The sequence below is a fragment of the Lepisosteus oculatus genome, chromosome 8, assembly GCF_040954835.1.
Source record: "Lepisosteus oculatus isolate fLepOcu1 chromosome 8, fLepOcu1.hap2, whole genome shotgun sequence".
In the NCBI taxonomy this organism is placed as follows: domain Eukaryota; kingdom Metazoa; phylum Chordata; class Actinopteri; order Semionotiformes; family Lepisosteidae; genus Lepisosteus; species Lepisosteus oculatus.
In genome coordinates, this window is record NC_090703.1 from 7,821,892 (window position 1) to 7,845,581 (window position 23,690).

The following is a 23,690-nucleotide window of genomic DNA, read 5'->3' on the forward strand; positions in this document are numbered from 1 at the left end:
CCTCACTAGGTGTTCCAGACATTCCTCCAGTCCTTTAGGGAGCAGCGCAGGCTAGTGATGCCCCTGCTGTCTGGCCTGCGCAGGACGGCACACCTCAGCGAGGAGCAGCGCAGGCTGAAGGAAGTCTGGGACTGTCTCAATGAGAAGGTGAGGGCTCCTGTCTCTCAGGACCGGCAATCAGATTGTCCGTGGCAGGTGTGTGCAGTGTCTGTGGTGGCAGCACACTCTTTGCAGTATTTTGTGTGGTTGTTGTCTTGTGTATTGAATAAAGCTTGTTTCTGGTCTTGTGCTTTTCACTTGAATGTACTGAGGTGGACCCTTGTCAACAGAAAGCAAAAATGCTCTGAGGGGATGCCCTTCCCTCTCCCCTGGGATGCCTAACACATGTCTTTTTTATTTTTTAAGGGACATTTTCAGTGTTATCTCAAGCAGCACTGAATGCTTGGACTGCTCACAATGTTTGCACAGAAAGAATGGGATCGATAGTCACAATAAGAACTTTTAGTTTTGTTTGAGTAGATATTTCTGTTGCTGCGGTTGCTATCTCTTGTTAGTACACCACATGTACAAATTGGGAACAGTTCCTGACATGTCTGCATGTTGACCTGTAGCTGAACAGATACTTGTACAGGCGCGAGAGAGCAAATAACGCAGTCTTTTTTCAAGGATTTTTGTTTTTGTCAAAAGTAACTTGTAAGATTAGATGTACAGTAGGAATCTAAAGACAAGAGGTTTTGTAAAAGAGTTTTTTTATTTTACCTAACCATAAAGCTGCTAATGCATGATGATGGTTGTGGCGGCCTGGAGACCACCCCAAAATTAAGGGGCCCTGAAAGAAGGGACAACTTTGACACCATCAATTCTAACAATCGCCTGCATGTCTGTGGAAGTGAGCCTTTTTTACCCAGCAAAACCCCACACCAACTAGGGAAGAACATACAAACAGCACACAGAAGACATCTCAGTCCTGAATTAAACCTAGGACCCTAGAGCTGTGAGACAGCAACAGTATCTGACACACCACTGTGCTGTCCCTTACTTAAACACCCATCCATTCGCTCACTGCTTCTGCCAGTTCAGTGTCGCAGGGGAGCCCGAGCCTATCCGGGCAAGCAGTGGGCGCAAGGTGAGGTGCTCGCTGGACCAGACAGAAACAGACACAAAGTCACTCTTCTAAAGGCCTGATTTCCAAGAAGCCAATTAAACCACCAGTATGTCTTTGGACTGTGGGAGCAAACTGGAGCACCTGGAGGAAACTCACATGAACATGAGGAAAAGAAACAAACTCCAAGCTAGATCGCACCCAGTGAGGCAGCAATGCCAACCACTGTGCCACTGTGCTGCCCTTTGCTTAACCCTCTTTCTCTTAGTTGAGTTTTTAGTTTTAGTTGGAGTGAATTTGGAGGTAGAAATGGTGGAGGAAGTCCTGCGGTGGAACTTTAAGAATGTTCCTGAAAGTCTGCCCTCGCCGGCAGCCTGTTCGCTGTGAGTGAATCTGTCTGAGGAAACCTCTCCGTGTCTCTGTGTGCAGCTGAGCGCGTGCAAGGTGGCTCTGGACCAATCCCTGCCGGCCCCCCTGGACGACGTGGGGGCTTGGCTGCTGCGTGTGGAGGCGGTGCTGGGGGAGGAGGACCCCGACACCCAGGACCATGTCCGGGCTGCTGAAAGTGCCCGGGCCAGACTGCATCTGCTCAAGGTTTCTTACAGGGCCTGCTTTAGGGCTGAGGCTCTTAACTCCAACTGGCAGGAAGTTCCTGAAGTTCACTGACAGTCATTTACAGTCAGTTATGTTAATCTTTATCAGAAACTAAGATATTTATTTAATTACCATGCAGCTACAGGATACAGTTTTAATGCACAGCTGCACCATCTTCACTCATCCAGACTTAATTAAAATGTGATGAGAATTGAAAAGGCCAGCAGAGCAGCTTCTGTCGTACTCTAACTATATACATTTCCAAAGCTCTTTGGTTCTTCCTTTATTTATTTCCACCTCTTTGGAGCTGAAATATGCATGTGTATTCTAATGATAATGTGTGATGCACATGGAGTAAGATGTACTTACATGTATCAGTCATACAGTGTTCCAGCTGGCTTTTTTGCAATTCCATGAGAGTGACTTCTGAAGAAACTGTAATAAAAGGACAAGAAAGACAGCTAAACCAACTCCCAACCTACAGCATCTTGGTGATGTGCATGCCTCAGAGGGGTTGGCCAGCCAACCTCAGTGAAACAGGGGAAGGTTATGTTTCACTAGACTGGTCAAAGCACCAGATTCGTATTCGGAGAAGCTGAAGACGTTATTTCTTTCTGTCAGGCCCTCATGGAGGAAATGAGTATCCACCTGCATACCCTTCAGGCTTTCCCTCAAAAAGATGAGCACGGAGCCACTCGAGTACCCCCAGAAAAAATGGAGGAACTTAAAAGAAGGTAAGCCACCACTCTCTTCCTGAGGATAGGACAAGTGATTCCTTAGGTTTGTTGGTTTTCTGTTGCTCTTCCCGTCTCTCCCCTGACTGCGCCCCACGTTGCAGGTTTACCAATATCCGGGTCACTGCCAAGTACCACGGGATAAAGCTGGAATACCAGGAATCCTCTCACACGGTGCAGGGCCTGCTGGAGCAGATCAGGAGCAGGCTGTGCTCCTGGAAAAGCCCCTACAGCAGCAGGGAGGATGTGAGGCTGCAGCTTCTCAGCTGGCACGTGAGTGTGCTTTGAACGAGCCCGCGGCCATGCACTGATCAATTCCAAATACTCTCGCCTGCAAGTACGCAGGTGGCTTCTGACTGTGATTTTACAAACAGTAATAAACGCTGAGCTCTCGTGAGAGCACCTTAATGAATACAAGGTAAGATGGCAGGGCTAAACTACAGTGCATGAGACCTTTGGTTTAAGTATAATATAATATAACAAGATCTTAGCCCCGACTCAGACATCTCTGACCTCACCGTTTCTGTATGAGGTAGTTTAGGGAGGAATGTTTTGTTAACTGTTCTTGCTAAAGCGTATTAGGTTACATCAGGATTATTATTGCAGTAACAAAGCCCCCAAAGGAAAAAATGTTGCTGCAGCTCAGAGTCCTAATAACTATGTTGGTGTTACAAGGGCTCTAAATGTTAAGATAAGACAAGAAAACAATAGTGAGCCTGATTTGTCTTTCAGGACTCCATAGACAGTCAAGGCCTGGTCTCCCGTCTTGAAGCTGCCATTCTGAGGCTCAGATTAATTGCTGACAATTACACCAGCAAGTCAGCCCTAGGTAAGTGTGTGTGCTGTCCGGGTATGCACAGGTCTCGGGTTTCAATCCCTTTCACTAATTCTCCACACCTGTTTACACTAAGAAGTGATACTTCCTGCTAAAAGTGGTCTTCTGTAATTACTTGCTGGTTTTGGAGTTTAATGATCATTTATCTGGATTCAAATCCATGGCTGTATCTTGGGAAACATTCTCATAGTAGTGAGTTAGCAGTGCACCAATAAAGGAAGCTATAATTTGAGGCTGCCTGTCAATTGATAAAGCCACTTGATCATACCATCACTAGAAATTGGAATCAATTAACTGTCTAATAAATGGGACATTTGCACCCATTTATACAGTTGGGTGTTTTAATGAAACAATAGGGGTGAAGCACCTTACTCAAGGTTACAACAGCAGTGCTCACTTGGGATTTGAATCCACAACCTTAGCCACTGCTGCACACTGCTGCCCTGGCCTCTTGGCTTTGTTGAAGTCAGCTTGCTTGACTTGCAGGCATGTACTGGACAAAAGAGCTACCACCGTGGCGTTATTTCGGGTAGCTTCGTGTACTTGTCCATCTTGTAGGACCCAACGCTGCTGTTCGGCTGATACAGCTGTGGAAGAGTGGGGGAAGCTGCTTATTTTAATATGGCACGCTGTACTCATGCCAAGATCCATCAGCTCACTCTTCTTCTGGTCTTCTTATGCAGCGGCTGACTCTCAACACATCAGCAAATTCATGAAAGAGGTGGAGGAGGAGAGTGCAGTGACTGTGGAGTCAGTCTCGGGGACAAAAGCTATGCTGGAACGAGTCCTCTCCGCCTGGGACTCTTACACTGAGCTTCACGGCTCCCTGCAGGCCTGGCTGGACAACAGAGAATCTCTCCCTGACGGAACTGAGGTACAGGGCACTCCGGCGGTAGTAGGCCGAGTCTGGAAACTAGGTACCATGTGTGTTTAATGACCTAGATCAAAGAATGAAAGTACATCATGAGTTTTTTATACAGTGTAAATTAATGCAGGTTATACCATGCTTTTAAAATAAAAAACTCTTGTAAATTCATATTAAAGGTACTTTATCTCATACATTTGATGAGATGAGGTTTTTTGTAATAAGGTCTAAATAAAAGTGAAAGTGTGTTAAGGGGAGTCATCCACTGAAATGACATTTCTTTTAATTAATTAATTCTGAGTTGGCACTGCATTGGCCATTCCTCAGGTGACGTCTGACCGCCTGTCTGAGTGGAGCGCCAGGCATGCCCACCTGAATGAAGTCGGGAACCTTCTCATCGAGGCCACAGATGAACAGACCAGCGGCAGCCTTGCCGATGAGCTGCGTGGGTTGAACAGACAGTGGGCGGCCTTCATGAAGAAAACTAAATTCGTAAGCCTGGGCAATTGCTCACCTTTCAAAAAGAGACGTGAAAGCACAGAAGCTCAGCAGGTGTGGGTCTAGCCAGTACCTGGATGGGAGACGTCCTGGGAAAGCTAAGGTTTCTGCTTGAAGAGGTGTTAGTGGGACCAGCAGGGAGCCCTCACATTAGGATCCGTGTTGGTCCTAATGCCCCAGTATAATGATGAGGACGTCTCGTCTTTCAGAAGAAATTGAATTTCCGGTCCCTCCTTGTTAGTTAAAAATCCCAGGTTGTTTCTTCCTCTTACTGGGTATTTCAGTAGATGAGATTTTCTCTTAACACTTTTATCCTGCACCGCCGCAACACATGAGAAAAGGAGCCCACAACATTAATGAACGTAATTGTTCCATAACAGCTCATCAGCCTAATGCCAGAACTCATTAGCATTTGAAATTCAGATGGCGGGTGGTTCAGATGGTTCAGAGAGCCACATTTCACTACTGCTGTAGTTTTGTTTCTGGATGCACTGAATATTGCACAAGAAAAAGCAAGGTTGACAAAGTTAGGATCTATACATAAAAAAACTATATAGAATTAAGATGATAGTAGTATAGTAGTAGATGACAGTAGTATTGAAAGTATGAGCAGAACTCCTCAGAGTGGAGTTTCTGCTTCTGAATGTCATTATATACAGTACATTATACAGTGTATGTATATATTAGTGGGTATCATTGTATCTGGAAATATGTTTTTTGTCTTTAGTCCGCTACCCAGCCTGATTGCATCCCCACGATACCTGCAAGAGGCACAGCGGTAAACATGCTCATTGATGAAGCCACTCAGCTGATGCAGGAAGAAGTGGACATTTCATCTAGCAATCTCAGGAGCTTCAGGAAGAGGATTGAGGTACAGCATTTCTCAGAATGGATTTAGCAGGCTGCATCTCAGTCTTGGTGTTTGAATCCTGATTGCAGAAGGCGGGAGATGGCGAAGGATGACAAATACATCAAATTAATATTCTTTTAAATCATACAGCACATTGGTGGTAGTGGCTGGCTTGTGTCAACCCAGAGCAAGTAAAGACCCCGAGTTCTTCACTACTTTATTAATGAATACAATGGCAGTTAGGCCAACAAAGAAGAGCCGAGTTCTCTTTAGATCTTAAGCTAACTTTGTTACAGCTGGACTATTCATCAACACAGATATCAGAGCAAAAAATAAATAAATAACAATAAGTAAGGCTTAGGATCAAAGTCCAGTTTTAGAGTTTCCTTCAAACAAATGTGATTGTCCAGAAATAGCTCCAGTTGCTTTCTTACTCTGTAAATGTATTTCTTTTTCCTACTCCTTACAGTTGACAAAAGGTCCACACCTCAGACCTTGTTAGTCGACCTTTTATACCTGTGCTGATTGATTCTGCTCAGGTGTGACTGTTCACTAGGGTGTCATTACCTAGTTAGGGTCCTTAGTGAAGAGTCTTGTAGGTTCCAAAGCCATTCCTATTTTAACCTCCTCCAACTGCCAATGGGAAATGCCCCTACCCTCCATGACTCCTCCCCTCATTGTGTCACACTCCAGGACGACTCTGTTTTAGTACAAAAAATGGTTTATTGTGGAATCTCATAGAAACACCCTGCGTGTTATTTTAACTTCAGACAGCTGTCACTCAAACAGTTCTGCTGTTTTGAGGTTCTGAGGAAGCTGTTGTTTTTCAGCTTATGAAGAGGAAGATAAAGCAAGTGGATTTAAATTCTCTCTCTCAGTCCTCTGAAAGCTGTCCAGAGACTGTGCAGCGACTCCAAGACACCCTAACCGAGGTACAGCATCGATCCACAAGTGTGTCACTACCTCAGAGTTTTTAGGCCAGGCAGGAGAGATATCATTAACCCATTGAACACCTTTTCAGAATCTGGATTTCTCATGTTGCAAAATGGTTAAGGATAAACATTAAGGATCACCCTAAATTCCGAACAAGAGATAAAACTTGCCTTGTGTCTAAAACTTGAATGGGGAACTTAGCCCACGGCAGTATCCAAATCCTTGTTTCCACTCTCAGGGGCTTTTTGGAGGTTTCTAGAATCCCTCGTCCCTGATTGGAGGTAAAGAAAAAGCAGCCCATTTACTCAGGGGTTGATCCAGAGTAGGACTCTACAAAGCTAACTCTTAGTTGCCCAGTCAGTTTATCAGCTAAAGAAGCCAAATCGCTAATGCAGTTGCAGTTCAGCGGCAGAACGGATTGGATAGGCCAGTAACTGGTCCCTCCTTTGGCTCGTTTTGTGTCTGGCCCAGGTGACCCAGGAGCTGTGCCAAGCAGGCCAGGGCTGTGTGGAGCTGCAGCGAGGGGCAGCCATGCTAGAAGGTGGGCTGGCTGAGTTACAGCAGTGGGAATCCCTGGCAAGGGACACGCACAGGGCACTGATGGGCAAGGGGCATTCCCCGACCCAGGACCCAGCAGTCAAGGTAAGACATGCCAGAGACACCGGGGGGCACTCTTTATCTGTGCTGAGCCGAACTGTTTGAAGCTTTATTGTAATGGAAGTCTAAAAAAAGTTTTGGAAAACAGCAGAATGTTTTCCCAGTTATTTATTAAAAAAAACCCCAACATATTAGAAAATGTAAAAACATTGCCCTTTCTAATGCAATTGAGTACACCATGGCTTCAATATCCCTACCGTTTATCCACTGACCGGACCAGAAACGGTTGCTGTGAAACTACCCCAGTGAGGGTCATGTCGGCTGATATCCCTTATGCCAGGCTGAGTGTCTGTTCAGCTGCCCTTGAAGACCTGGTTAATTCAGGTTCTTGAGACTGCCATGACCACTGTTGAAGACGTAGGGGAGTTTTTATTCAGTAGGCGAAGTCTGGACCATTAACACTCAACAAAATATTTTTTTTAAAAAAGGGGGAATAAAGTTAAAATGGTTGTCTGTTCAAAATGAGCAGGGCAGATATTTGAAATACCCTGATTCAAGAGGAGACATAGATTTATGCTTTTATCAAAGAGCCCCTAGAGCTTTAATAGCCTGCAGTTTTTCCTCTGGTATCTTGGTTACTGAAAAATGCAAGTGCACCATTTTAGAGGAAAGAAATGAGGATTCACAAGACTGTATTCAAAGAAACTACGAAAGTAAAAGGGTTTAAAAGTTGGATTTGCCTTATAGCTTGTTCGTATGTGACTGCACCACACCCACAATTAAAGGCATGTTTTTTAGAGGAGGTTTTAAGTGTTGTGCTGTTCCTTCTTTTGATTTATTAGCTGTTAATCAGCAGAGGCCAGGAGCATGAGAGGCAGGTTGTGACAGAGGAGCAGTTTCTCCTGGCCACGGTGGAAACTCTGCAGAAGAACAAGTCTCTCCGGCACCTCACCGTGTCTGGAATGCAGGCCAGAGTCAGCAGGGCCACTGCAAAATCACAGGTTTTCTGCTTCTTGTTCTGTCATTTAATCTGGAATGATTGTGTGTGGCAGAGAAATTATAAGAATTATTACTGAAATCTTCTACTTTTCTTATGTTTTTCAGCATATTCCTTTACCACACTTTTACCTCAGTTGTACAATGTTTTCTATGTTTTACCATGTTTTTAAACTGATTGCAAAAGCCTTGCCATGCTTACTTAACAGCACTACTACATTGCTGGGAGTGTCTGTACTTAAATTTTAGGAGAGGTCTGTGACAGGCTGTCTCCTGTGCTCTGCTGTTACAGGAGGTGCAGGCCATGCTGAGCTCTCTGGCGGACAGGCACCAGGGTTACCCTAAGGAGGCTGACGTCAGAGTTAAATTTGAGAAGGCTAAACACAGGCTGTTGGAGCACATCCTGGCAGCCATCACTGTCCTGGGTGACAAACAGATCACCAAAGAGCAAGTGGCTAAGAAGGAGGTAGAGAGTTTATTATCCTATTGTTCTTGTTTCGATATTTTGCATCTAGTGTGGTCAAAAGACATGTACAGGCAATATGAGCACATGAATGCATTGCTGGTTCAAGGTGATTTTCTGCACAGTGACAACCTCACATTCTTTCTCAGCACGGAGAAAGAGCACTTCAGTCTTCACTCAGACCTCAGCAGTCTACTCTGCTCCCAGAGATGCTGAGCTATAGAAAGGCATTGTCTGGAGCTCAGGTCAAAGACCAGAATTTCAAGCCATCTTCAATTACAGACCCAGCACTCAATGTTTAGTGTTTCCATTGGTCAGAAGGTAGAATCCTGCTGTAAATAATAATCCACCATTAAGAACTGGGTTTAGATTAAGATTAGCAGATACATTTCCTGAAGGCGCGAATTATTTTTGTGTTAGAAGCAGTAGTTTATTTTGAGTGGAAAAGTTTTTAAAATCTAAACATAGATCTACAGTATGATTGAAGGTGATGTTATGCATAGGTCATGTCCTTTTCCTGACTCCTTTAAGGAAGTTGGATACCTTTGGTGTGAACTTTCATGATAAAGGTTATGTTATGGAGGGCTGCCTAAAACACTGCAACTAGAGCTTATTATTCAGGTTGAGTGTATTTATATTGATTTTCTCAATCACACAGGAATTCTTAAAGAAATCCAACTCTACCTTCCTGGAGGAATTCTTGGAGTCTGCGGAACAGATGAAGAGTCGCTGCTCTTCGAGTCAGCAAAGAGAGATTGAAACACTGAGTCAGTCTCTTCGGAAGCAGTGGGAGGTAGGTGGAAGACTGAAGATAACGCTCTTTTATGAGAATGTATTTTTACCCTTTCTAATATCGACTGAAGCTATTAAACCGCACCTTGTTTGGACAATGCCTTCATTTGTAACCTCTGAAATTCAAACATTCCTTGAATGTAATGTCTGTGAAATAATGAAAACAACTACATTGAAAGTGGGCATGCATGTGTGTGAAGTGGAACTGTGCCCTGTGTTGTTCAGTGGGTTGGGGTGAGTGTGTCCCCTTTCAGGACTGTCCTCAATGATGACATCATTGGCACCAACACTCTTGCTACATGAGTGTATCTGCCAGTTGTCTTTGAGGCATGAATGTTACAATTTTGTAACCTGAGCATTTAATTTTTCATGGGTTGCTATGTTCAACCTGTATTAAATATTGTAAATGTATGTATTACACTTAAGAGAAGAAATCATCACCATGAAATACATCTTAATTGAATTCAATATTTTGATTAATTTTTATTGCAAACAAATGCAATATTGTCTTTGAAGTTGTCATACGCAGTGAATACAGCGGGTCTTGTTCATTATATACCCACTTTAAAATAGGGGGAACTCACTTGTCATGCTTAAATCTGCAGATATTTCATCGCGGTCACCTGAAGCTAAACCATTGTTTATTTTGTCACTCAGGATGTTCATTTAGATATAGCAGCGTTTTTGCAACAGTTGAAATTTGAAATTGAGAAAGGAAACTTTAACAAAGCTGCCTTGCAATGTGAGCTGCAAATTAAAAAAGAAAAGGCCTTTTCTGACTCAATGGGCTGGGCAGAACTTGTTAAAGATAACCAGGTACCGTACTCCTGTTGCTAACTTCACTGCATGCAATGTTGCACGTATTCTGTATTTTGCATGCAAAACGATGCATGGAAAAGCAATAAAGATCTAATTAGCTGCTGATGGATTGATCGATTCTCTATTAATCTGGGTTTGATTGCCATGTGTGATTAACAGGCTTTAAAATTATTTACCGTTTACAGTTGGCATCAGTTCTTCAGTATTGATTGCACTAAGGTTATAAAGCCTGGAAATATGAATAAGTACCCTTTTAGTGGATTAGAAACAAGTATGTATGTTTTGCCTACTGGCAGCTGGAAAATGGTTCAGTGATACTCATATTTCTGAACAGCTATAAAGCTGTATGTAGCAGAGGGTGTAAATGGGAGCTATAGGCCTGTGCCTGGACTGGCCCAGCCTGCCTGGCTGTCTGAACACGTCTCGATGTGTGAGCAGTGACAGCACTGGAGCCAGCAGGATTAGTCATTGGCTTCTGGTATACTGTACATGATTTTCATAAGAGACATGGTCTCTGCTCCTTAGCTGGCTTGGCGGATTCTGTTACAAGCTACACTGTGTATCCACTATAATATAGTAATGCATATAATGCCAGAACAAAGGCAGTACATATAATATGCCATATGTCATGTTTAATTTCTACTGTATTAAAATGTACGTTTTTCACAGTATTATTCTTTGTCTAATGTTATCTAATCAAAGCACAGTCATGCTTGTACCTGATTGTGTATGAATACATACAGTAGTATATAGAGGCTGATTTAAAAAATTTGTATTAATTTACTTTAAAATCATCGTCTATTACTGGAAAATAATGGTATTTATTTACTGGTATTACTGGAAAGCAGTTTATCTACTTCAGATGCTACTTCAGACCGACCGCAGTTCTTCCAGGTCACGTCTTTTCACTCTGCTGTTCCAGGTCTGCTTTTCTACAGAAGGCAGTCTGGATCAAGCACGACAGCATTTAGAGGCTCTGAGAGTGATCTGTGACACGCTGAGCTCCGATAAGGCCCACAGCCTGACCAGAGCTCAGCTGGGAGAGTGTGTGCAGAGGCTGGAAGCCATAGAGCAGCAGAGGAGAGACTTCTGTGAGCCCCAGCAAGCATGGCTGTCCCAGCAGCCTCCTCCAGGAGAGCGGTAAGGGTCATGTGAGAGTTCAGATCAGAATGGGAGTCCTGCCTCAGTGCAGGCAGATAAACCTTTTAACAGGTGTGGTCCACTTTTCCTGAAATTACAGCATAGCAATTTTCAGTGTTTGAAATAGAATTCCAGACATCAGAACTTAAGAACAACAGTGATTGTTTTCCGACTGTGGATTGCGACCACAAAGTGTTTTGTTTTAAAGGGGTTGCCTAGACAGTTTTGAAAGGAGTGTTTGATTTAATTTAAAAAAGATGACAGTTTACAAAAATGTCATAGTAATAATTAACCAGTTCTATCAAATGATACTTGTTTTATTTTATGATGGGTGACTTGCTTGGCTCAGGCATGCCTTGTCAGGAACTATCTGAAACAGTTACCTAGAAACCGCCTCAGCATAGCTGAAGACAGTTTGAAATTTTGCTGTAGAAAAATTATTTTAGCAGCGTACTGTTTCCTGGAGGAAAGGTGAGTACTGAAGGGGAATTGATGGCCTCTTGTAGTAAAAGAAAGCTTGACTGAGTGTCTGAACTGCAGGGGAAAAACACCAAGAAACTGCAGGTATGATTCACCCAATTTCAGAAAATTGATTTCCAGGGACTGGTTTTGTAGCTCAGCCCACGGCTGCATTGTGAGACATGTGGAGTTCTAGCTAAAGAGTGTTCAAAACCACTTAAAGTAGAGTGCTGTTGCACTAGCGGACACAGAGCAGTTCTTTACTAGAATACACAGACTGGGCCTGTTTCACTGTTGAAGATGAGATGTGTCTGTAACACAACCTCACAGAGATCCATTTCAAGGATGTGTGCTCATCAATACAACCCCAACTAAGTTATTAGGTTATATATTGATTTTTAACTTCCTAAAGGCTGTCATGCGATTATAAAATGAGCCTTAGTATTTAAGTGCTACTTTTAGTAGATATGCCCATGTGTTGCATTTTTTTGTATTTTAAATATTAATTATTCTGGAGTAACGTTGCACTTGAGACGTGGCAATTTTTGTTGTCAGAAGGGGTCACAGTGCAATGAGTTTGAGGAAAGCTGCTTAACAGAAACTGGCTGCTAGCTAAAGCTTATCTCTTCACTACACATGACACAGGGGACAGGTAAACAGACAGACAGACAGCAGTACCAGATTTATTTTGAGCATGTCTTCCTCCGAACGGACTGACAGTCTTGAGGTTGTAGGTGTGCTTTGTTTGAGGTTAAGCCCGCTCTAAAGAAAAAGAAAAACATTACAATGCAGGTGTCAAGGACAGTGACTTGGAATGAGTTATGCTGCTGCTGTACTTGTATTGCATGTATTGTTCAAATGGAAGTTACTTTCCTTTACCAAAATGGTTGCTTTCTCAGTGGGCAGATGTGTTTATTTTTCCAGTGCTTTTGTATTGCTCTAGACATCCTTCCGAATATGGTGAAGACAAAGTGGAGCAGATGGAGAGCTTTCTACCGTCTGAATCTTCCCCAAGACTTCCCCCCACTGAGGTAGGTGCTGAGTGAGCACTGAGGTGGTGTGATGAATTCTGCTCTTCATTCATCATTGGTGTCTTTTTTAAAATAAAAAACCCTGTTTTTCTGTATTTGCAGAAAAGCCTGGTCAGGCTTCAGGTGACACCTGAAGAAGGCTCCACGGCCGAAACGTTGTGTTTTCTTTCTTCTTTTTTTCAGCATGGAATAAACCTATTACTTGTTCCTTTGCAGCCTACGCATGCTGACTCAGCTCCCCACCTGAACTATGTCTGCACATGGTCTTATCTGTTGCTCTGGCCTCTGTTCAGAAGCCCCATGTGTGATGCCTCTGTTTGCATCTGTTCAGGTGATCGTTACAGTCGAGACCGTTGCAGTAATGCAGAGGGCTGAGAGGATGTTGGTTGATGGGAGTGCTCTCGACACTGTGGAGGCACAGGATGTAGATGAACATGAGACTCTTGAAAGGTACCTGTCAGTCAGACATGAAGATATTAGTGACGCTGACTTATTGGGGACTGAAACACCTTTTCTGGAGCAATCTGTATGCAGTACTGAATAGCTCTTTATTCATTTTACAAAAGACTTTGGTGTTCCATTGCTGTGCTCTTTTCAGAAGATTCAGAAATGTGTGGTATTTCGTATGCTGTGAGAAAACTGCATTTGTTTCTTAGTTTTTTAATACATCATGTGATTAGGAGAGATGGAAAGAGGAGAAGATTGCACTGTCGGTGTATTTGCATATCTACAGCTCATTTTTTTCCTTCTGATCCTCAGTATCGCTTAGAAGGACTATAAAGAGGGAGTTGGAATACATCTTTCACAAAGCACTACAAAAGAAAATTGGACTAGTAGCAGAATTGTGTAGTAACAGAATAACCATGCCCTACGTTTTTATTTAATGCATGAGCATGACTGTTTTTTCAAATCAGATACAGAGAATCCATGAGTGAATTTGAAAACCAGCTGTACAGGAACAGACAGAGTCTTCAGGCTGAGTTCCCTCCAGATGCTGTCAGCTCTGCAGTCCTTCACGCCAAGCTCCGGGAGCTGCAGGTGTGTCCCAGTTCAGCTGAAATAGATAGGGAAACATGTGTCACAAGGGCAGCTGGACATTGAGGGTGAGGTTCCCAGTGATGATGACTGACAGATTGACCAGCAGGAGAATGCAGATGTCCTGTGTTCTCAATGTCCCAGGACAGCACTGTCCTGGGATGCTACCTCTAGCTATTTAAATGTTACACTATGTAGCATGGTTCAGACAAAGAACAGCCATCTTTCTTTAAGTACTGTATTCTTACATTCAATAAATGAACATCGGGAGCTGATCATTTCAAGCTGATTTAGACTGAATTTGTCTAAACATATGTGAAGTAAAAACCAGCTGTTGTTTTTCTTCTTCAGTAGATTTATACGTATCCCTGTACAAAGCAGTTCTGGTAGATTTGATGGAGATGGCAATTTTTTCATTTGTTCAATTTGTTTGCTCACATTGAACACCACAGGAAGAAACTTTTTCTTGCCTGTCTCCTGGTATTTCAGGCCCTGAGGGAGGAGACGGAGTCCCTGTGGTTTGAGTTCGAGCTGCAGTGCTCCCAGATGAAAGGGAGGGTGGCTGGGGGAGAGGAGCAGAGGGTGGAGGAGATCAGGTCTGCACTAACCCGCCAGTGGAGGGGACAACAGCTCCACCTGAAGAGCAGGTACAGCACTGCAGGCACCCCCCCCACATTCACACTGGACACACCACGCCTTTGCTCATTCACACCTCCGTGGTCCCAGCATCCTCTTCTGTCCAGTGCAAGCACTGTTAAAACGTTTGAATCCATGAGAGCTTTCCTCTAGTAGAGTTTAGCTCACAATTACAAAATGCATGCTGTGCAGTTATGGCGTAGTTCTTTCTGGTTTTCATTTTGGGTTTGCTCCATTAAGTGGAGCAAATTTAATACAGGACCAACATGCTTTAAAGTTCTGAGGCCTGGTGATGTTTGTTATTACTATGTAGTTACACATAGTAATGACACATACAAATAAAGAACATCATTTTTAAGCCCATTAATTGCTACTGTGGTTATTCTGTATCTGTTAATGTTGGTTCTTTAGTGAGGCCATGTGATTTTGTTTTTCCAGGCTGAAATCCATCGAGACAGCAGTAGAGTTAATTGAGCCTGTGGAAAATCAGATTTCACACTTCTCCAATTTGCTTGACGAGTTTCACAAAATCCCAAAAGAAGTCAGAGGATTTGAGCTGATAGATGGAAATGCCGTTTTAAAAGATTTAGAGGTACTGGTATAATTTATCTTTAAAGAATTAAATATTTTCATGAATGGTTTCCACAACCTGCTGAAATGAAAATGAGAAAAATTCTTATCTGGTAAATAGTCTTAGAGATGTGGTATTTGAAGAGGTGTCATGCTTCTGCATGGATCTAATCCAAACTGGAGGATGATTGTTTTGAACAAGACCTTTTTCTTTTTTAACAACATTTGCCCCTGGTCTGAACAGGATCTAGGTGAAAGCATCCAACATGAGACTGATAGGATCTGTGCTCTGGGAAGAGCAGACAGTCCTGCTTTGTCTGGATTAAACCCTGCAGAACAGATGATCCTCAGCAGGATTGTGCTGGACTGCGGGAAGAGATTGGAGGCACTGAAGCAGAGCGTATGGACCAGTGAGGCAGCCCTGAGAGCGCTGGAGCATTTCCTAACATCCCTGAGAAGGGCTGACCATGGGCTTGCTGGACTACAGGCCACTCTCCCTGAGGATGTGGCGGCTGTAAACAAGGACAGAGCCAAGCTGGAGGTGGCCAGACAGAGCTTGAAAAGCACAGGAGACCAATGCCCAGAGCTGGACAGCCGGCTGAATACAGCCCAGCTCTCCATCTGGGACTGCGAGGTGTCTGCTGTAATTACCTGTCAGGGCATGCTCTCTGCGCTGGCTCAGAAGACAGAGGACTTGGACAGGGGCCTGCTGAAGCAGCAGCAGAGCCTGCAGCGAGAGAAGGAGCTGCCCGTTTTTCTGCAGAAGGGGGAGGCCTTGCGCTGCAGCCTGCAGGAGCTGCACCAGAGAGTGCGCACCCTGGCGCTGAAGGAGCCCACGCGACCTGCCCTTCAGCAGAGGTGCGTTTGCAGACATTCGTTTCTGCTTCATGTGCGAAACCCTCATGGCAGCATGACTACGAGACGTGGAGCTGCCACTTCTGGCTCAGAGTGCTTTTCAGAGTCTTCTTCATGTAGAGCTTGGTAAATTGTAAGTGGGAAAATAATAGTATGATATTCTAGAAGGTACTCAAATGACAGAAAGAACGGTTTAAAGAATTGCAAAGGCACTGTATATTTAACACATTGTAGCCTAATACCTGTGAGTCCATTGTTTTGTGTTTTAAATGTGAAATGAATTTTGTGACACTTTTAAAACCAACATTCCTTATTGTTTGTCTAATATAACTGGATGGAGATGCAGCTGCCAATCCACATCCAAGAGATCATGCCTTACCTTACTATAACTACATCTTCTAGGCCTTGGTGCTTCCATTTCTAGTTCATTTTCTTTTTTTCCCCACCAATTCCTTAATTTAAGTGATATTCACTAATAGGGTCAATTAGGTAACTGGTACTGATCAACCAGGTAAATGAAGTACTGATTAGATAGAGACCCTGGATTGGAACTGAGTGAAAGTACGAAGGCTGCCTGCTCCAGCACTGGAATAAATGAGAATGTGAGCTTTTCCCCATGGAAGAGACTGGTGTCCTGTCCCTCACCATACATTTCTGATGGCAGGCTGCGGGCCTTGAGGGATCTGGAGTCCCAGCTGAACTCTCACCGTGCTGATCTGGAACAGCTCCGGGATGTTGCTGCTCAAATCTCCGCCCAGCCTGGGGAGCTGGGGCACGGATTCCCACAGGACCTGGAGGTGCTGTGGGAGGAGACGGAGCAAGCCCTGACTGAGGGGTGAGAGAAGAAGCTGTCGAGCCCTCTGCTCTCAGTAACACAGCAGTGGCATTCATGGGAGGAAGGTGGACAGAGAGAGAAACAGCCGCACCGCAGTCGCCATACACTGTCATCAGAGGTGCAGGCCTGGAGTCAAGGAGGAGCAGGGCGAGTTTATGCTTGTGCTAAGGGTGCAGTATTCAAGACTCCAGGAGAAAGACAGATATTGTTGTATTAGCACTGGAGGCAGGTATTGCAGGTTAGGAGGAATAAGTAGGCTGAAGTCTTAAAATATTAACAGACAGCACAATCATTCAGCCTCTCCACCATCCCAGCCTTGCATGGCTAGTGCTTTTAGGCTGAAGGGAACTTTGCTCCTATATTCCAGGCAGGAGCAGTGCTCTGTTTTGATGGACTTGCTGAAGAAATTCCAGGGCTGCAGAGGTGACCTGTGCAAAGTGCTGCAGAGAGCAGAGCAGACCATCCTCAAACAAGCTTCGTACATGGGAAAAGACAACCTGCAGGGACTCCTAACCAAGGTGCACTTCTCGCAGTCACTCTGGGGCACAGCTTATGCATTCTTTATACACTGCAACAAGGTTCTCCCACTGCCAGCACTGCACACAGGAGAAATGCCCCATGTGCAGAGTAATCTTTGTCATGACTTGTGGCTTGATTTGCCACTAGATGGCAGTCATTGCATTCTGTTGTTCTCTAGTGAGGCGCAGCACTGCACAGCAGTGGAGTCAGAGACCTTCTCACAGCACAAATGTAATGACTTAGAAATGATATTACAGTGGCCTGGCTTCAAGGTAATTACCCACTATCTCCCTTAGTGAGTGTAGCTTCTGAGAAAATGTGCCATTTTAGAAAGCTCAAGAGTGGTGTATTCACATGCTCTATCAAAAAGCACAGAAACAGTGATGGATTTTGAAACAGTGTCAAATATGAGACAAGTGAATGGGTCGATAGCAGTCAATAATGATAAAACATATCTTTTATCATGGTTAGACCTTTCACGCCATGCCATTGCTTGTCTTTGGCACAGACATCTTCTTAATCAACTGCACTAGTCATCAGTTAACGATGTTATTGATCAGAGGGACAGGGCGCAGGGCTGTTTGTGCAGATTCAGTGCGTGATGGCCGGTCTGTGTTCAGGTCAGCACAATCAAGGAGGATCTTAGTGGCTGGACGGAGGGAGTGGAGGAGCTGCGTGCCGTTTGTAGGCATCTGCAGTCCCAGCTCAAGAAGATCCCAGGGGATGCAGAGGTGCCATTCGAGGCTGAGGCAGACTCGCTGGTGGATCGCTGGCTTGATGTGAGTTTGTTCTGCGCTTTAGGAGGCCTGCTGACTTTCCAACAGGCTCTAGTGACCTCAGTCCCTTTCCCCAGTTTGGAACACTTAGCTGCAAGTCAATTGCTGAATTCAAAGGATTAATGATACATATACAGTATATCCTCACCCTGACAGACAAACAGTCTCTATACTCGAGCCCATCCAACTTTCTTCCCTGTTCAGATCTTTATTGTTTCTGTACTGAGTGTTTTGAAGTAACTGTGTGATTGTGCTGTTCATTGTGCGAGATGAGATGCGAATTACATGCTGACTGAAATAACCAGCTCTTACTTTAACTTGTCTTTAAAGTAAGGCTGCTGTTCCACACTTTCAGACAGGCTTGTGTTCGGAAACAGTGCTGATAGCAGGAGGGGAGGTGACATTAGGGAGAGCAGCATGGTGTTGGGTAGCAGGTACTAACATGTTCTTCTCTCTGGCACTGGTGGCAGGTGATGGAGAAGACTGACAGTCACATAGACAACCTGCATCATGGCCTGATGCTCTGGGAGAAGCTGCTCAGTTTGGCTGCTAACATTGAGCAGTGGGCCATTGGGAAACTGGCCACATTTGCTGAGTGGCGCCATTTCCTAGATGAACAGGAAGTCGCAACCTTTCAGGTGAAGGAACTCATAACATGTTCATCAACAGCTCAGGCTTGTGCATCTGTGACAGAGTGGCTCTATCACACAAACCTCTATTACAGGGGAATGCTCTTATCCTCTGTGAGCATTCCACTGACTAAGGAGGATTGTTTTGTGTGGCTTTTCTGTGTGTGTGTTTCTCGAAGTTCTGGAAGTTGTAAACTAGCATTTTGGGAATGAGTGTGCAGAAATTCACAGGGGCGGGTTAGGCACTTGCGTGGACTTGTTTGACTTTGATGAGCCAATGTTTGATCAACTAAACTGTTTTGTTTAGCCTCTTCTCAAGAGGGGGAAATGTGCTTCTTTGTGTCACCTGATTAAGAAAGTTTAAGAAGCTTAAGAACTGTGAGCTGAAAGTTGAGGGCAGCTTACAGTTTACAAATTTGGACCTGCATCTAGGAAGCCAAAGAATTTTGTAATGTAACTGGTTATATGCCTGCGAGCCATTTTAATTATCATAAAAATTCATCTGACAGAGATTTTATAAGAGTGCTTTTTTCAACACCTGAAGAACGAGATGGAGTAGGTATAAGGTGAACAAGAAACTCAGTTGAGACTAGAGAAATAGAGTTCATTATGCTGTATTCGCCAAAATATTTTTTAATTGCAGAGCAATTCTCAAATAGGAAGACTGAGTGATACAGACTGAACGACATATCTGTTACACTGCTGCTCATGTAATAGTTCAGTGTTTTTCATTAATAATTCATTAATAAGGGGCTTTCAAACTCCCAATAAGCTGGCACGACTACAGGAAGACCACACTAAGATAAGAAAATGCTACAAAGCCAAATCATACACGTGTTCTGTTGAACTAGTAAGGGCCTGATAGTTACGCATCTCCTCCTTTGGCACTCGAAGGGTTAAGCAGTTCTGAGAAGATTCGCTCCAGGTTCAGCATTCCAGTGGGTTCGCCAGTTTGGGCTCTGCTGTAGTCCCTCCTACACTCAAAGCTTTGATGTCAGCAGTTATGGCACTTTGTTGCTCTGTGCTGTGATTAACAGGGTGATGCCTGGTTGATATTGTTTAAAAGAAAGCGTGTTGGTACACGAGACGGTTAAATTTGTGGCCTGACTGTTGTACAATAATGAAAAACTCCTCCTACCTGCTTAAAACCATGGCTGCTTAATCTGATTGGATTTGCTGTCTTCTGTGTTTTAATTCTCAAAGTATTTTGTTACTTATTATTGTTTGTGCTTGGATAGTTTGCTCAGTTTTTATGCGTTTCGAAACAACACTGATCAGGTCATAATACTGTAGCTTCAATGTCTGACAAAGTTTGCACAGTAGTAGATTTATTGCAATCAAATCTCTGCTCCCTCAAATTTTCACATGCTTATTCACAGAAGTTCTAAGAAATTGAATTTCCTGTCCTGTTTTCAAGGCTGATGTTCTCGTCATTGTAAACCAGGGGAGATTTAATTGAGCACAGAAATTTCTGCTTCTGACTGGAGTGTTCAGACCATACCGGGCTCTTCTGCAATGTGCGTCAGGTGTCCCAGAGGAGTGTGGGCTGGGTTTACATTAAACTCCAGCTTGTTTTCACATGAAGTCCTTTTTTGTGGGTATTGTGGCTAACCGTAGAAACCAGTTTTTTTATTTGTCAAATCCTTTGCAATTTCCAAAGGAAAGTATTGAGTGAAAGATGAGTTTTCTAATCTAAACCAATGAGTTGTATAGGATCACTGCTGACACCCAGAGCTTCTCAAAACTTCCTCAGGAGCAAACTAATTCTGCTGTTGAGAAGACTGTAAAATTGTAAAATGGGCATTGATTTCTAATCGGTCAAGATGATTGTCCTCTGTGTGTGCAGAGTGCAGTCAGGGATGATCTGCTGGTGAGCATCAGTCCTCATGTGTTAAGTGGAAGGCATACCTTTTGTAGTTCTTCTTGAATGCATGTTGTTCCTGTTAAATTCAGAGCATACTTTGCATGGTTTTAAAGGTAAAGATGAGCACCTGACGCAAGTGTATATTTCCACTGTATTTTCCATGTATGCAGCATTTCGTTTCCAAGCGTCAGAGAGGTTTGTACAATGGAGATGACTGTGATTGGGTAAGGTAAAAGCTGTACTATGACTTGAGTTGTGTTATTGTTGGCATACAGTATCTGCATGTCTTTCTTGTTGTTTCTTTCCTTAGAGTGAAATAGAAGCTCAGCAGGAGAATATTGAACATTTTCACAACAAAGCAGCTGAGATCCAGGAACTCCTTCAGAGTAAAGAGTTTCCCTTAGAGTTACAGGTGAGCTACACTTCTAGACATGAAGAGAGTCGAGCTCTGGGTTACTGATTGGCAGAGATCCTATTCAGTTTAATCGTTTTAAATTGTTTTTATTAATACTAAGTGGAAGAACTTACTCCCTTACTGTCATATGGTATGTATTTAATAAATCTTGTTTATGTATAAACAATTACATGGATTTGTAAAATCAGGTGACATAATTATAAGACAATTGTCACCATGCTAATATGAACGCCTTTTTTTGTCAAGGAAAAAAAAAACCCTAGTGTTACAGAATCAAAATAAAATATGTGTTCCGCTGGTCGTGTCTCTTATTATCTAGAACGTGGTATTCCGTTGTTATTTGTTATGACGAAAAATCCAGGTTTTGACTGATTTTGTAGATCAATACTGGATTTGTCTTCTGGCTCTGATGTGAGGAGACTCACCCAGGCCCAGCCAGGTGGGTCTGATCAGGAGTGTAAAGAGTTCATTTCTCTGTGGGGGGTATGAATATGACATCAAATCCAGACCTTCATGAGGAACATGACTTGACAATGAGCTCGAAGACGACTGAGCAATCTGTCTTTAGATTCACGCCTTATCCTGCGGTTTGTCAAGAACATCCATATGTATCTTCCAATATAGATTTACAGTGGTGTATGCTATTCTCCAGAATCCTTTTACCACAGAAACTCAGAAGCTTTGTATAATGATGAGTGAACCATCTGTAGTGAAAAAAAGGCTTGTTGATAGTACTGAGATGTGAAAAAAGACAAAGGATGGGATTAACACCTTGCTTATCAAAAAGGCAGCATGAGGCCTTGAGCAATCAACTTCCTAAGGTTTAACCCCTGAGGGATGAGATGTGCTGCCTGGTTGAGCAGGTTCAAGGGAAACCTGAAGGGCTACACACAGTCACATGTGGTAGTGGGGTGGTGAAAACAGAGCTCTTCTCATTTCCTAGACAACAGGTATACAGCTACATTCCAGGCAAGCTGAGGGGTCATCTGGTTTTAGTTCCTCCTCATTTTAACTAATTTGCTTCTTAACCAGTTGCTTAATTTAGAGGGAAGTTGTGAACCTTGTGGTTCTACAGGGCACAGTTGTGTTGTGCTGTTCAAATAGTAAAATCAAGACAATGTCAAAGAATAGAGTAGCATGATAAAGCTTGGCAGGGAACCACTGCAAAACAAATTTATGGTAAAACAGTGGGACAGGTTTAGATTTACTGTGGTACACTTTCATGACCCTACTGTGGGTTTTCAGATGGTTCTGGTTCTCAGGGAGCAGCAGGTCACTCTGAATGTATTGACAGGTGATCGAGAGCCAGCTGAGGAAGAGGATGGAGGAAGTGGAGGAGCTCAGCACGGAGAGCAGTGAGGCGTTTCAGGAGCTGATGGCTGTGAAGAAGCTCATGGCCGACAGGCTGAAGCAGTGCTACTCCTGTCTGGAGACCATTGAGTCCACAGTGATCGGCCTGGCTGTATCAGACAATCCACAGGCCTCCAACACTTTACAGGTGCACAGAGGGGTGATCGGGGCTTCTTGTTGGACCTAGTGATTTGGTTTCCACTCATGAAGTACTGCAAAGATAAAAATACCGGTTGACGTTGTAGCTACTTTCTCCAAAGACCAATGCCCTAGCAGATGCAGATATTTAATGATAAGGAAAGACAAGCCTTTTTGGATTGCTAAGCAAAGGACAGTTTGCATCCAAGAAAACAGTGCAAATCCTGTATAGTTGCCTAAATACAATTTATAAAACCTGGCTGAAAATACAGGGAATCTGTCACCCAAGGGCTTATTCCCCAATGTCTTTATCCATTACAGGAGCTGGGTGAGCAGCTGCAAGTCCAGGAAGAGGAGGCCGACTCCATCCTCAGAGAGGTTGGCCTCATGGCCAGTGTCGCGAGTCCCCATCTCCTAGAAACGCTGGCTGCTGATGGGATGCAACTGAAGGAGAGAATCCAGAGAGTCCAGGAGTTGTTCTGCCAGAAGAGAAACCATGTTGAGAACAGTTTCTTGCAGCTGATAAGTGGTAAGTAAGCGCCCAAAACACCAGCAGTAATGTTCACTGCTCTCTCCAGGTAGCCCTGAAGTCAGGAGACTGGCTATGCAGTTGCTTTGTAACAAATGTGCTTGGGTATGGGCAGATTGCTGTGTGTGATATTATGATCTGCTGTATCTGTATCTGCTGTATAGATATCAGACTTTGCCATCCCTCCTTAATTGTTCATACTTCATTTACTTGATTACAGTGGGCTTGATGTTTTTGCAGAAGACCTGCAGAGGATTGGAAATTTTAGCGTTTTCGTGGGATGTTCTCCCAGCCTTGTTTTGTCTCAGTTCCGGTGGCTACTCGTGTGTGTTAGCTGACCTGCCCTCTCCCTTCATGTGCTCATTCCAGAGGAGTGCCAGGCCTACGAACAGTGGCTACAGGAGCTGCAGCTCTCGATGAACGAGTGTTTTGAAAACCCCGAGCGGAGGCAGGACATGGAGAGCTCGCTGCAAAGACTCACGGTGAGATTGGCAGGGATTAACGTTACCGGGGAACCAACATCCAGCATGAAAATTATTCTTGGGGAATGGGGAATCTGAAACCCCATGGTCTCTGTGGCACATTCTATAGTTTCGATCATAAATACTGTATTCGACTCATATCCTGCAGGGCTGCCCAAATTAGTTAGCAAAGGTCTCTTTCAATCCTCAGTACCTGCAGGATGATGTTAACTTCAATCAGTGAAGAGCATTATTTCAGATAAGCAATGAAGATACTGTATCCTTTGAGGATTGGATGGTTTCATCTTTGCTATACATGGGCAATGGATATAGTCTAAGTTATTACTTTTTATGTATAAATAAAATTGCA

General features: G+C 43.7%; 1 protein-coding gene across 4 annotated transcripts in view; it reads left to right on the forward strand.

The window, feature by feature from the left end:
- Window positions 1-23,690, forward strand: part of syne2b (spectrin repeat containing, nuclear envelope 2b) — a 151,950-nt gene that overhangs the window by 23,794 nt on the left and 104,466 nt on the right. For all 4 annotated transcript variants that reach the window (XR_011190212.1, XM_069193151.1, XM_069193149.1 and 1 more), the window contains 29 exons: window positions 10-147; window positions 1,532-1,696; window positions 2,318-2,430; window positions 2,535-2,703; window positions 3,163-3,259; window positions 3,949-4,139; window positions 4,458-4,622; window positions 5,356-5,499; window positions 6,309-6,410; window positions 6,883-7,053; window positions 7,851-8,009; window positions 8,297-8,470; window positions 9,126-9,260; window positions 9,917-10,075; window positions 11,001-11,218; window positions 12,621-12,708; window positions 13,040-13,158; window positions 13,623-13,746; window positions 14,233-14,390; window positions 14,818-14,971; window positions 15,194-15,807; window positions 16,469-16,639; window positions 17,007-17,157; window positions 17,779-17,937; window positions 18,405-18,572; window positions 20,738-20,839; window positions 22,137-22,340; window positions 22,652-22,859; window positions 23,229-23,341. Coding sequence is in view for 3 of the 4 variants with exons in the window: in XM_069193151.1 (XP_069049252.1) it covers window positions 10-147; window positions 1,532-1,696; window positions 2,318-2,430; window positions 2,535-2,703; window positions 3,163-3,259; window positions 3,949-4,139; window positions 4,458-4,622; window positions 5,356-5,499; window positions 6,309-6,410; window positions 6,883-7,053; window positions 7,851-8,009; window positions 8,297-8,470; window positions 9,126-9,260; window positions 9,917-10,075; window positions 11,001-11,218; window positions 12,621-12,708; window positions 13,040-13,158; window positions 13,623-13,746; window positions 14,233-14,390; window positions 14,818-14,971; window positions 15,194-15,807; window positions 16,469-16,639; window positions 17,007-17,157; window positions 17,779-17,937; window positions 18,405-18,572; window positions 20,738-20,839; window positions 22,137-22,340; window positions 22,652-22,859; window positions 23,229-23,341 (4,833 nt within the window). In the remaining variant the exon portion in view is untranslated. The remainder of the gene's footprint in view (window positions 1-9; window positions 148-1,531; window positions 1,697-2,317; window positions 2,431-2,534; window positions 2,704-3,162; window positions 3,260-3,948; window positions 4,140-4,457; window positions 4,623-5,355; window positions 5,500-6,308; window positions 6,411-6,882; window positions 7,054-7,850; window positions 8,010-8,296; window positions 8,471-9,125; window positions 9,261-9,916; window positions 10,076-11,000; window positions 11,219-12,620; window positions 12,709-13,039; window positions 13,159-13,622; window positions 13,747-14,232; window positions 14,391-14,817; window positions 14,972-15,193; window positions 15,808-16,468; window positions 16,640-17,006; window positions 17,158-17,778; window positions 17,938-18,404; window positions 18,573-20,737; window positions 20,840-22,136; window positions 22,341-22,651; window positions 22,860-23,228; window positions 23,342-23,690) is intronic.